Source organism: Psittacula echo (assembly GCF_963264785.1).
Source record: "Psittacula echo genome assembly, chromosome: 14".
Taxonomy (NCBI): Eukaryota; Metazoa; Chordata; class Aves; order Psittaciformes; family Psittacidae; genus Psittacula; species Psittacula echo.
The window spans coordinates 2,180,402-2,194,172 of record NC_137750.1 but is presented as its reverse complement, the minus strand read 5'-3'; the positions used below and the strand labels follow the sequence as shown (position 1 = coordinate 2,194,172).

The window sequence follows — 13,771 nt, the reverse complement described above, 5'->3', positions numbered from 1 at the left end:
CGTTCAATCTTTAAATCCTTCTCTGCAGAGCTATTTTTAACTCTCAGGTTCACAAAATGGATCCCTGCTCTGGCTTCAGAGCTTCCTAACACGTATCCTACCTATTACGTACAACACAACTACATGTTAGAACCCAGTCACATTTAGAACTAAAAGTTCTCCTTGCACGATTTCCTGTGCAGTGTGATAGAAACGACTCAATGTGACAGAACTCTACCACTGTCACTAATGGAAAACCAATTATCTCCTCTCCTGGCCGCTGTTATTTTTACTTCCAACAGTAACTCTAGTTCTAATATTCTGGGCCCTTCTGAGTAACTTTTGTATCTTTCTCCTCCATAGGATGTCATAGTTAGCCAGAGATACTGAATAGTTAACCACAATACTGCATGAATATTGTCAAATAAGGCATTTTTTGTACCTTGAAACATTTCCTCTACAAATATATTTATTCAGTCCCTTCTAAATGAATTCTCCAACAATGTAAAAAAGATATTCCAGTCTTTGATACAAAGATTACTGTCAACCATAATTCACCAGCTTTCTAAAAACTCCTGTAATGTGTCAGACATTTCTGTTTTATTTCTGCTGGATTAGAACTGACATTTCTGCTCAACTATAGGTAAATACAATCAAAATATACAATTGTTTCAATGATCTGAACTGGGAATCATAAATAAGCCACAGTTGTTTCTTAGATTTACAGCTGCATGCATTTATTACAGTAACTGCTCATGAACTAGCATAATTTTTACCAATGGGAACAGATTTCTGTTAATGACCTGAGGATATACACGTATCTCCAAATGAAACTGCAGGCTGCATTCACTCCCTACAGCAAGAAAGTCTTCATTTAGATACTTTGATACATGGAAATTCAGCAGAATAACATTTTGTAAACATGCCCACATGAAAACAGAGCATTACAGCCAGGAAATTCTGCTAACTCTACATGATTTGGGAAATCTTCATATTCCTCACTTTGACATTAATTTTCTGCTTTAAGATTTCCAGGAAAAAATGTCCTCTGGAATAACTTTATATTTTAATTAGTTTGATGAAGGTGCATTCTGAACTGACACTGAGTCTGCCCTGTCCTCTGGTGCTATCAATGATTTATTCTGCCATTTCACATCCAATTCGAAATCAAAATATCTATCTTCTGATCTGTTTCCCCAAGGATGTTTCCTGACTTCAAAACTCACATGAAAAAATCCTTAACAACAGTGCTCTGCTTTTCTAAGAATTTGGAGAAATCTTCTCACTCTGATGCACCCTTCAGGTCTGGAAAGAAGGATCCCTCTCTCTGTGGTTTAAGATACTGAGTTATCAAAGCTCATATTCCAAAATCCTGTTGACTTAATCTGCATTCACCACTTTTGTTCAAAGCCCATCAAGATCAATGGAAATATTCCCACCAATGAGTTTCAGGTAATGTCTTTTGAGACAAGGAAACCCAAGTCTCTAGAATACCTTGTGCTGCTTTCTCCTAATGTTTAGACCCTGAACGACAGAAAGTCCTCTGTATGTTGTATTTGGAAGAGTGATGAATGATATTAACAGCATCAAAATAACTTCTTACTATTACACTTTCATCAGGTCTTTGTTAGATAAAAGCCTGTTGATGAACACAAAAGTAAAGAGACTGTGCAAAAGGCAAAGGAAACAGAAGAACAAAAGTGAAAAAAGAACAACTGAATCATGGTGACTACTAAAACACTGCTCTCAGCAAGCAAGATGCTAAATCAGGACATTTCATGGAAAAAAAGAAGTATTTATGTGTGTGTGTGTGCAGACATGCACACAAAGACACACATGCTCACTCACAGTCTACTTCCAAAATGGCACGGACAGACTTGGCAAGGTCCCTGGCTTCTGCTGCAAGAGCTGTTGTGACAGTAGGTCCAGTCCTTCCCAACCGTGCCAGAAGTGCTTTAGCAGACAATGTTGATGTTCTGTCACTAAGTGAACAAAAATTACTATGTATTTGTAAGATTATAAAAGAAATGGTTACTTTTAATAAAGCAAAATTGCGTTTCTAGATCGGTTTTGATCTCATTGTATGAACAAAAAAAGATTCCCACTATCAAATTGACAAGTTCGCCTCAGAAGCAGTTCTGCCTGTACAATAAATGTATCAGGAAAGTTCAATTCAAGCAACATTCATGACTCAAAATCCAGTGTCAAGAACTAGTGGGTATCAGGAAAGTAACTTGCTTAAAAGTGATTTTCATATGAACATTTAAGAAGGGACATTGCTTTAGGGGACCCAACTGTTCTATGCTGTTAACCGTATTTAAAACTTAAGCTGATATACATGTATTCAATTTATGTATGTGCTACTGGATTAAGGATGATACAAAACCACTTGGACAAACCTAAAAATAAAATTATAACCCGCTATTAAGGTTCCTTGCAATTTTAACTAATCCTTAACACATTATAATTACTTTATGGAAACATCCAGACAACTATAGCTATGTAATTACTAACTGCTTTAATTTAATGCTGAGGTTTTTAATGAAGTTGTATCCTGAAAGCCTCATTTATAATTCATGCCATTCCCTCTCTTCCAATAAGATGACACTCAGAAGCATACAGCATAGTTAGACGATGTTTTTTAGAGAGTTTGAAACAATGGTAGAGTTTTTCAACATGAATTTTGTCAGTTCAATATTAATAACTATGCCATTTCATTACCTTAAAGCTGTTGAGGGAGTAGAGTTATCTGAAAGTATTTCATGCACGACCTGTAGGTCATAATCAAGAAGTTAACAGTTTATAAACCAACACAGTCAAAAAGTTAATACCTTATAATATGATGTTCTATTTGGGTGAGAGGGATTTGATTTGTAATTAAAGATTCTAGCCTCTTCCAGCTAGGAGGGTAAAGGTAAAAACCAAAACATTATAGCCACTTTAAATGAAGTGAATATAACAACATCACTCAGTTTCCGTAACATTTCAAAATAGTATCAAATATTACTTTTTCCTCTGGGAAACTTCAGAAATTGATGAGCTTGTGACAATTTAGGTGAAAAAAAATTACCTGATCTGTTTAATTTGTGTAGTATAGCAAAACATAAAGATTAAGTAAATTCCTGCATGGGTCTGTACACTTACATGCCATCTTTATTTATAACAATAAAGAGATCTCTGCAAACCAGTTTTAGTCAGTTTATTATGTCTTTTCCTCAGAAACATCGACACAAAAGTTTTCCAAATAAAATACTTCAAGAAAGGAAAGGCAAAGTTACCTCTACAAATTGGAGTAATTTTTCAGTAGCCACCTCAAAGGTCTTCCTAGCCGATTCCGATTTCCGCAGCTGGCAGTCAAGCACTGTAACTCTCTTTCTCAAGTCTTGGATATTATCCTGGGAAAGATATTTTAAGGCTTTTATTCCAGTCATTTTCTGTTGAGGCTCTCATAAATACATGGTGTGAATGGAAATGGATGTCTGAAATGTTTAACACTCACTTTTCTATGTTCCTGACAAACACAGCTGCTCCTGAGGCAGGTATATGTGATCTGTTAGTAAATCAGCTCCCACACTTCAACAGGTTTGGGCAAATGATACAAAGGTAAACTGAAATTGGCAGCTAACACCAATGATAGGGCTGCACCTTCAGTTTGAACTGATTCATGAATGGATCAAAAATACCAGCCTCATAATGGTGACAGGATCTGTCAGCAGGGTGGCGTAAATAGCCAGTATGTGAACAAACAAGCATCTGTACATCCTTTGGCCAACTGAGTAATTATGGCATCTCCTGGAGAAAACTACCCCCTAGTATTTCTCTACATGCACTTGTATAACCTATTGATCAGTGTTATGCATCTCTCTGTACTTAAGCTACAGAGAATGTGAGCCTCATTAGCTTAAGTTCTGGAGGCTCAAAGTTTCAGCTTGAGTCCCTGGCACTGTTTGTGCAATGGGACCACGAGTGAAGTCTTCGCATGTATATGGGCTTATTTGTTTAGCTAAGCTGGCTGCTGAACAGATCATCTACATCAAAATACTCTTCAAATTAAAGCAAATATCACTACCATTAAAAATAAACATTAACATCCCTGTAGGTGATCTTGTCTGAAAGCTCACTATCTACTATAAAATCCTTACAAAAAAACCCATTATTATCTTTCCTTGAAGCAAATGAGTAGACACATCTGTTTGTATACACTATACAAAGCAGCAACATCATGATCACTCTGAATGTCAAAGAACCTGTGGATTAAACCACCTTTTTTTGGCAATCTCACTGGCCACTATTGGAGAAGTGGCTGGCAAGCCCCCACAGGGACCTCATTCTTTCATACCGAAAAGAGTATACCACAGACTTGACACTACCTAGAGTACACTACCTACTTGATACTGCTTCTTTTGAATAAGAAGTGCAGAGAACCAAACCTCAACTCAGACATTCAAGTGCTCATTCAGAATTTCAGGAATTCAAGCTAGCATCTGAAAACTAAATCTCTGAGAAAACAACCCACATGCTCTGAATTTCTTCAAATTCTGGTATTTATTCATGTCCTAGAAAACAAATAGTGCTTTGAAAATACCAGACATTAAAGATGGGGCATCTCATCCACAAAGAAGAACTTCTAGGGTGTGATTCATCTCATCACACACACTCGGGATTAGATGAGAGGAATTCCTCCCTGGGAGCTACACACACTCGCTGTGTCTCTTCTTGGCAAGCTTGCATATCACAGAGCTCAGTTTTAGCTTTCAATACCTTGCAATATTGAAATAAGATGACATTTCTGTAGGTTTTCTTCATCAATTCATATGCACACCCCCTTACTACGAAGAAAACAAGGTAAACACACCAACACCAACCTGTCTGCACTTGTTCAAACTGCGTGTAGAAAATGGATCTGCAATTATGAGGAAAAGTTTAGAAAGGCCTCAAATACTTTATTCCTTAGTGTGCTCTGAAATGCCTCACTGGGGGTGAAGTGGTTCAAAAATATGAGGCTCAATTAAAAATGCTGTGGGTTGGGTTGGGTTTTTTCTGCAGGATACTGTTAGTAGCCTTAAATTATTATCTTGATTAAATCTAAATTTACTTCAGAAGACTACTGCTATTATCTGCCTAACAAACATATACATGAAGGCCATTTTTACATGAATACAAAAGCATACAAATATATGTATAGTCTTTAAAGATAAAAAATCTGCAGCCTGGAAACTATTCCATGCTTTAATGCTTGAGATGTGCCATTTTGACCTATGACCCACATATGCTTCCAACTCCTATTTTTCCAAAGCACAGATATATGGATAAAGGAAGACGCAATATGCTCCACATTACCCCCTTCACTACGCATCATTCCAGTTATTGAATAATACAAGACAAACAGTGACCTACTTTGGAAAAGCAGATGAAAAGAAAATGAAAACAAGATACATGACAACAGCAGGGAAACCATGGTAACTACGACCAGTGGCTGCTTTGCTTACTTTATTTTGGCCAGAATGATCCGTGAGCTGAGCCTTCAGCTCTACAATTTCAGCTTCCAACAGGCGAATAACTTCTTCATAGTCCATTTCCATTCCCCGAGCCTGCCTTTGCGCGGCTTCTGCAAGATGAATCCTACTTCGCAGGGCTCTTGTCTCTTCTACAGCTGCCTTGGCTTCCTGTAGATGATAGAATTTAATTGAGAAGTTACAACTCCAGTTAACAAAGCAGTACAGATTTAGCTCAAAAGTGCTGCAGTTGGCATTAGGGCTATCCTTTAATATTTATGGTTAAATGGTTCAACTGTTGATTTTTATGTGTAATATTTGCAAGCAAAGAACAGGTATTTACACAGAGAGATGATTTTCCTAATAAATTAAATCACAATTTCTATGATTATTGCAAATCTAATTGAATGAAAGGTTTTATAGAAACACACCTGATGCTGTTAAGCTGCCCATCATTTCCATGCTAAAAAAGCACTTTAATGAGATGTTACTTCATTTTATTATTATTGCCTGAATTCACACTCAATTCAGAGTTCACACATCATGTAGGTGGAGTTCTAATGCAAATATTCAGTCCACACTATTCTCAAGCAAGTGTTGGTTTCTCTTTCTCTGCCTAGTTCCTGCTCTCATAGTGTTATCCTGTATTCTCACAGAAGAGTGTTAGATAAAAATTAGATATAAATAATGTATGGAAAATCAGGATATTAAAACCTGTTGGCTTGAATTCAGCTAAAGTAATTCCTAAATGCAGTAAAATCTGATTTCGAGAAGGATATTGCTCAGTTCATTTTACTATTGAGTATTAATCCAAGTTAACTTTGTTTTGTAAATTTAGAAAGTCAAACTAAAGGTCTGGTGAACAGATGAGTTTACGCTAGGAAACAGCAAACAAACTGCTCATCAAAAGTGCAGACATAGAGGCTCACTGGCACCAAAACCCGTAAACCATCCTCAGCTTTTGATGAATCATTAAAGTTATAAATTGAAATATGCACATTCACAGAGCTAGAAATTCTTCAAGTTCTTCAGCGAAGGATACTCAGGTGAATATTCTACTTCCAGTCTACCTATTATATCTTATTATCAAAGCTATATCCTGGTTGGGAACAGAGCTAGTGAGAAATAGGCAGGGAGAAAAAAAGTAAAACCACTATGAATCTGTAACAAGCAGGAAACAACCCTCTAGAAACTAGGGTTGAAATCACAGCTTCTGAAAAAAACTGAATGACCAAATCTTCCTATTTTTGTGGCAAAAAAGTCATACAATATTTAAGAGGTGTCGTAACTGTCTAGAGAGGTTAGTGACGCTTACAAAAGCAGATTTAATTCTATTCTCTCCTAACTTAAAAGCATTTGTTCTGTGCAAGCACCATCCTTCAAGTCAGGTTTTCCTGTACTTTGCCATAATGTAAAATGATCTACCAATCTCAGATTCTATGACTTTTTAACCTATACACTGTTAGTCTTAATAAATAATACATATTTATTTTCAAACCATAAGTAAACTAATCTCAATGACATATATGTAGACCATAATCTTCCTAATATTTACGAGGGTTTTGCAATATAATACCAATTTGGATGATTGCCAGGGACATTCTGGTCTCGTAGAAAATTAAGCATAAACCAAGTCATCACACATGTAGCGAATAGCAACATTATTAGTGAATCCACGTCACACTGGTGTTACGTAGTTTAGAGGTTTCTGTTATAGGAACACAAGGGAAAAGGGATATATTTAAATAACCTTTAATTTGGCAGCAAGTATAACGACTTACTTTTTATCCTCCTTTTACTTTTGGAAGCACATGAGCCTATTCTACATGATGAGCACCTCCACCTGCAAACACAGACTGTTCAACAGCTTATCACTGCATGCCTGTCTGTTATTCAGTTTGTTAGACAGCTGTCTGTCTGCACAGCACGAAAAGCAGTGCAAAAGGCTATCACTGAAAGCACCCAATGAAAGACCACCGGAACAATCCACCCCTCCTGCAAGCTGTTCATTGCTGTTCTTCTTCCTAGAAACAACTCAGAGAACGCAGGGGCTTCCGAGAAGTTATGAATCTAGAAGGTACTGGGCAAAATCACAGCCCAGGTAGAGGGCGTTTTCTTGCTGCTGTAAGAAATGGTGTGACTCAGCAGTAAGAAAAGCTGGGCCCACTGATACAGAGGATGACAGGGTAGTGAAGGTATCCATCAGTAATAGGTTGGAGGTGGGAAAAAAGACTCTTGGAGACAAAAGTGAAAAGATGATCTGATATTAAATTGGACTAATATAAATGAACATAGAGACCTTGACAAAGGGTGGCATTTTAAAAATGCATACATAGGAATTACTTAAATAAATTGGCATCAGAAAAGTCATGGGAAAATTGCTGTAATGAAAAGGGAGGTCTTAATTTTGAAATGAGACCTCCTTGAGATAAAGGTTTAATCTCTTATAATCCAGAATTGCCTTCACTCCTCCATTGTTTTTTCGGAAACCCAATTGTTGAATATTAATTTCTTTGTAATAGCAGACTAAGTATGACCAGATTTCAACAGTGAAAGACCTAAAGGAATAATTAATGAACAATGGATTCTTACATTACAATGAAACGATTATTCACACTACAACTGAACTAGCAAAATTTCCTGACAAACCAGAGCTGTTTGTAGAGCAGGGAGCACAAAAAGAAACGATACCATCAGGCTTCCCCACCCTACAGTTACTGAAGCCAGCATGGTGGTGCTCTTTCTTATGCAGATGAGGGGCCTCCACCAGTGAAGAACAGATGGATAACAGCATGCTTCAGCAGCATCTTCTCTTCTCCTGTTCAACCGCTTGCATGAAAGAAGACGCAACTGAAATGGAATCTGCAGCTGCTAATATTTCATCTCTACAAATGCCTGATGGGACCATTTGTCCTAATATGGTATGAAGCCACAACAACAAATAAGAAACTGCAGGCTGGATGAGAGCAACTGAATCCATAACAGAATCAATTTCAGGTACAGATTTCTTTGAAAGCCAGGTTCTATTTCTTTGATAAATTCAAGTGTTGGGAAAAGAGTTTATCAAAGCTACATTCCAGCCACCACAAACACTGGAACAAAGGTATTCTTTTAAACAACATGGAAAATTGTATTTACAGTTGAATTATGTTTATTCATTAACTTTACCAAAATTATATGCTGAAAACATCCTTTAAAAGAACTTCAGTGTATCTTTACTACGTATTAAAATAAAAAAGCTAATGAAACAAAAATAAACCCAATACTTCTTTCAGGCATGGTGAAATAAATCTCACATTGCTTCTAAACCAGCAGCCATTCAAGTCCTGCTCTTCAAAGCACCTCTTTTCCCCTTAGAAAACATAAGCACATAATAGCAAATATCAGCCCTATGAAATACAAGTCCAGCAGTATGGGAGACCACAAACAGTATCCTACCTTTACAACCTTTCAGATTTATTATGTTCAGCTGAAGCGATTCAGTAACAATTAAGTGCACCAAAGAAGCTCTACTAGATAAGAGATCATTCAGGTTGGTATGACCCAGGATTTTCAGCCACAGAGAATACAGTCAAACTCATCCCAGAAGATAGAAGACATCATTACAGATCTCACATTCAAGGTGTTGACAAGACTTCAGATACTCAAAAGTGCCTTTCTATGCTTTGTGCCAATTTCAGCTTCCGTATGATTTCAAGGAGGACACAAAGATAGTGCAACATCACAATCTTAACGTAAAAATATATCAACTGATACATTTTAATTCTCACAGATCAACATTAGAAAATAATAACTACCTCGTTTCACATTTAGCACTATTTCTAATCTTAAGAGTTTGTTTATGCTGCCAGCTACTGATTCATGCACTGTTTAATGAATTGCTACTAACAAAACATGTTCATTAACCAGAATATTTGTATGCCTGTCCTAATTAAGATGTAATCTCTGCAATTCACAATTAGTTGACAATAGAAAAACCACACAAGATACTCCAAGGTATGACTGGTAGCCTGTATCTTCATTTAAAACCTTGCTTTTTCAGGAAGGCAGTGATTTAAAAAGAAAAAAGTTAAAATTATATTGAATTCAGAAGACCTTATGCACATACTTGAGCCAGTTTGTAAGATTGTTTTTAACCAGTCTCAATAATGTGCCCATTAATTCATTTTACTCCAGCAGGAATGCATCATCATAAGGCAAATAGCCACTTGTATTCCAAGCAGCCTCTTTGTACTCCAAGTAGCCTATACCACCATGAATCTCGGTGTCAGCACTGGTTTTGAACCACAGAAATATACGTAAAACACTTGAAAATGTATAAACTTGAAAATGTACTTGAAAATGTAATACTTGAAAATGTATAAACAGAACTAAAATTCCCACTAAAGGCATGCTTGTATCTCCTAAAATAGTGCTGTAATTACCTATAACTTATTATTTCTCTTTCATTTCACTATGCGGAACCTTTTCAACAGCAGTCACTTAAAATGCTTACTAGAAAATCAGAGTATTTATCCCCCGGGGGGTTGCGCTGCAAGCTGACCTACCCCATCACATGATAGTACTCGAGAGAAAAATTAAAGCTCGAGGACCTCGTGTGGTAGAAAATAGGCATTGCTGCCACTTAGAGCATCTTAAACCACCTTCATCCAAGCCCACCTTCGCAATAAGAGCAGGTCTGTGAAGTGAAACACTCGATGCCGAGGACCTGATAGCCTCGCTGTCTACATTTTAGAGTTTGTACTTTATATCTTTAGTCTAGACTGGTAGACTGAACATCTGCTCTGGTTTGGAGCAACAGACCGAACACCCATCAGTGAATGGAAACAAGAGGTGCGCTGCTGGCACATACTTCCAGTTAAATTTTATCCAAAAAAGAATCCGTTTTATTTCCCTGCTGTCCCACAACGTACTGAGGCAGCATCACAACACTCATGGAAAAAAGCTTTCAAACAGTTCTTTTAGAGTCAAGGTGATAATGAAGGTGCCGAAGAAATCTACATACACGACCAAAAATGGAAACCTAATCTTAATAACAGTACACAGATTTTTAACCTCTATCTTGCAACTTTACATATGGCATTCGATGGAATAGACTGCCATGAGAAACCTACAAGGAATACGTATAACAACAGGATAGCAGAAAGGCAGCCAGATCATAAGAAGAAAACAGCTGATAGAATGATATTCAGTAGAAGCAGGAAACAGGAAAGTTACTTGGTTTTGAATCCAGGCTACAAATTATATGGGATTTACATATAATTGGAAATTTCCCTAAAGAGGCATAAGGCGGCTAAATTTCATACAAAACTCTGATTCCTTCTCACATTGATAGCTATGGAGACATAAACAAGACATTCTGCACAAAACACTACCATTTTTTTTCCTGGTACATATCAGGTAGAATTTTCAAATGTCTGTATTTTCATACTTAAAACTCTGGCTGACACATGAAGTAGTTAACGTTTGGTCTGTAGGACAGGCACACTGTTGCCTAAGAACAGGAAAATCACTTCAAGAACACTTAAGACCAGACAGGTACTACTACACTATTATCCAACTTACCTGATCCAGCTTATCTTATGGTTTTCAGCCTCAATTCAACAGCAGAGAATTATTGCTCTAAAAACTTAAGGATCAACATTCTCCAATTGTAATCAAAAGCTGTGTAGCTACAAAAGAACCACTTTGTGTTGAAGTCACTGGGAAAGTATAGTCCATATGAGAATAAAGAAAGAAATGCTTCCTTCTTACACAAATAACAGTAAAAAAAGGAGACTAATTTGTGTTTAAAGAAACTTCAACATACTTGCTTGACGATCTGTAGCTGCTCTGTTAACCGCTTCTCTAAATTCATGGATTCAGATAATTTTTCCTGTTAAAAAAAAGAAATAATTAATAATCAGATCTGAAATCAGAGAGTTTTTATTCCTAAAACCCAATTAGCTCTTTCACAACTACAGGTAGCGACACTGAAGTTCTATCAATGTACTGCCTTGTAGTATGTTTCTAGGCCACAAGGTAAGTCTGTTATTTATGTTGTATAATCAGAAACACATCTATTAAAAAAGTTCTGATGGAAATAATAACCAACAGCTTTTATAGAACCTGTGACAAAGCCAAATCTTAATCTCTACAAGCCAGTTTTTCAGAGGGTTCATTGATAACTGTTCAAATTTCTTGGGCATTTGAGGATTATTCACTGAACATTTCTGTGAGATCAGTAAAACACACATTTAATAAATACAGCACCGGGACTTTTTATCTTTCTGGTTGTGAAAAAAGAAATTCAGGAGCATAGGACAATGGCTGTAACCCAAGTTATTAAGAAACAGCAAATCTATTTGTGGCTTTGGGTCTTACGCGTTTTGTAATGCCTGTGAAAATACGTATTAATTTTGAAAACAGATTAATCTATTCTCCAGCTCTGACTTCTTTCAGAAGTATCAACAGATGCCCAGAAACTGCGGTTCCCAGGATCACACGTTTCTAAATAAAACTGCTATGCAAATCATTCACTTCTCTAAATTCACTTTTGTTAAATGCCTGCTTAGACTCATTTCTCTGTGAATCAGATAAAAAATGCTCTAGTATTTAATATAACAAATCAAATTCACCGCCTCCAGAAACATATTGTAAGCAAACAATCTTCAAACATTAGGGCTGTTTGCTTTGCTTTTTTATGTATTCATCAAAAATAGCACATAAAATTCAAAGGAAAAGTAGTAAATTACTATATACACTCAAAAAGAAATTAGCCTCTTGAGTAATTCAAAGCAAAGGGAAACTAAGTATTACCTTTAATTTACTCATTTCTTTTAAAGCATTATTCCTTTCTTTCTTAAGTCTTTCCACATCATCTTCCAAAGAATCAGAGGTTACAATCTGTGCATATTTAAATACTAAAGGTTAGAACATGTTTTTAACTGTATCTTCCATAATCTTTAACATCTTCTCTTAAAAGGTCGTTAGTAAAATATGAGGAAAATCTTATTTTTACAATAATTTAAAGCTCTGAAAATACTAAAAATGTTTAAGAAAATTCTGCCCAACTTACCTTCCAAAACAATAAGTATTTTTCCTGTTAAAAAGGACTAATAATATTTTTTAAAGTATCAAGATTACACCACTAGCAGCCCGTTTTCTTCAATATTTTAATAATACATGATTTTATTTTATTACTCCTATGCTGCAAATGCTCTTTCTTAAAGTCAACCCTAGAAGAAAGCGATTTTTACTATAGCAGTTGTGGAAATCACTCGACCCAATAATTGTTTATCACTCACACAGGTAGTAGCAATATGTGTTCCATTAAGAAACCTCAGTAAATCACTGTTGTCCATACTTACAGCAAATTACAACGTAATTATGTGAATTGCTTTCTGCAAAGTAGGTTGCTTTAAAAAGCTTCCCAGGAACTAGGTTATCTTAAAGAACATCACAACATGGAGCTGTTCAAAATATCTGTCCAAGATTTGGAGTAATCTTCTATGTAAGAAACTGTCCAATAGTCTCCTCCCAAAATTAAACACTGTGCAGGCATGTATTTTACCTGTGAATCCAAGAAGCTGCTAATTTCATTGACTCCAGGTGTTGGAGATTTTTGGCCATCATCTGTTGCATTCAGTTGCATAGAGAACAGATTCTTTGAAACTTCAATGAAATCTAAAAAACAGATTAGATTTTGTTGCTGTATTTCACAAGTTGAGTTTTGCAGCAGTATCACTAAATACAACACACTAAAACCACAGTGTAAGGCTATTCTTTTATAAACGCAGCATCTGCCCTCCACTAGATTTCTAAAGGAAAACATGAAAATCAGGCACAGCTCTCTGAACAGAAACATTTGGTAATGATGTAAGAATCGGAATAAAAATATTCAACAAAGATCATGGGATAAAATATCCCTGAGTCAAGGTGTGAAGGTGAAAACAAAAGGTGGTGTGAAGTTCACATTCCAGTACCTTTCTTGATACTCGATTTGAAAATCCAGTGTCTTTTTGGGTTAAGTACAGAAGTTATCTTTATATACTAGTGTTTGATGCTGTTTTTCTTAAACTTTAGGAAAAGTGAAATTTCCATCAATTTTAGCATCAGAACTATCATGTCTCACAGTTGATAAGAAATATTCTTAAATTGTTAGTGTCACCTACCAAAATTGTCATAACCAACAGAAGCGACTCATTCCCATCAGAATTAGACATAACTAGAAGAAAAATCATGATGGTCTGCCTTTCTATATGCAATAGCTGAAATGTTCTTGCTTCTCACAAACTAAAGAAGTTAAATAAGCTGTC

General features: G+C 36.2%; 1 protein-coding gene across 1 annotated transcript in view; it reads right to left on the bottom strand.

The window, feature by feature from the left end:
* STXBP4 (syntaxin binding protein 4) overlaps positions 1–13,771 on the bottom strand; it is a gene marked incomplete at both ends in the record, with an annotated part of 66,618 nt that overhangs the window by 31,517 nt on the left and 21,330 nt on the right. Inside the window, 7 exons of the mRNA XM_080629500.1 lie at positions 1,828–1,961; positions 2,701–2,750; positions 3,258–3,374; positions 5,469–5,645; positions 11,284–11,349; positions 12,273–12,359; positions 13,027–13,139. Coding sequence (XP_080485626.1) covers positions 1,828–1,961; positions 2,701–2,750; positions 3,258–3,374; positions 5,469–5,645; positions 11,284–11,349; positions 12,273–12,359; positions 13,027–13,139 — 744 coding nt within the window. The remainder of the gene's footprint in view (positions 1–1,827; positions 1,962–2,700; positions 2,751–3,257; positions 3,375–5,468; positions 5,646–11,283; positions 11,350–12,272; positions 12,360–13,026; positions 13,140–13,771) is intronic.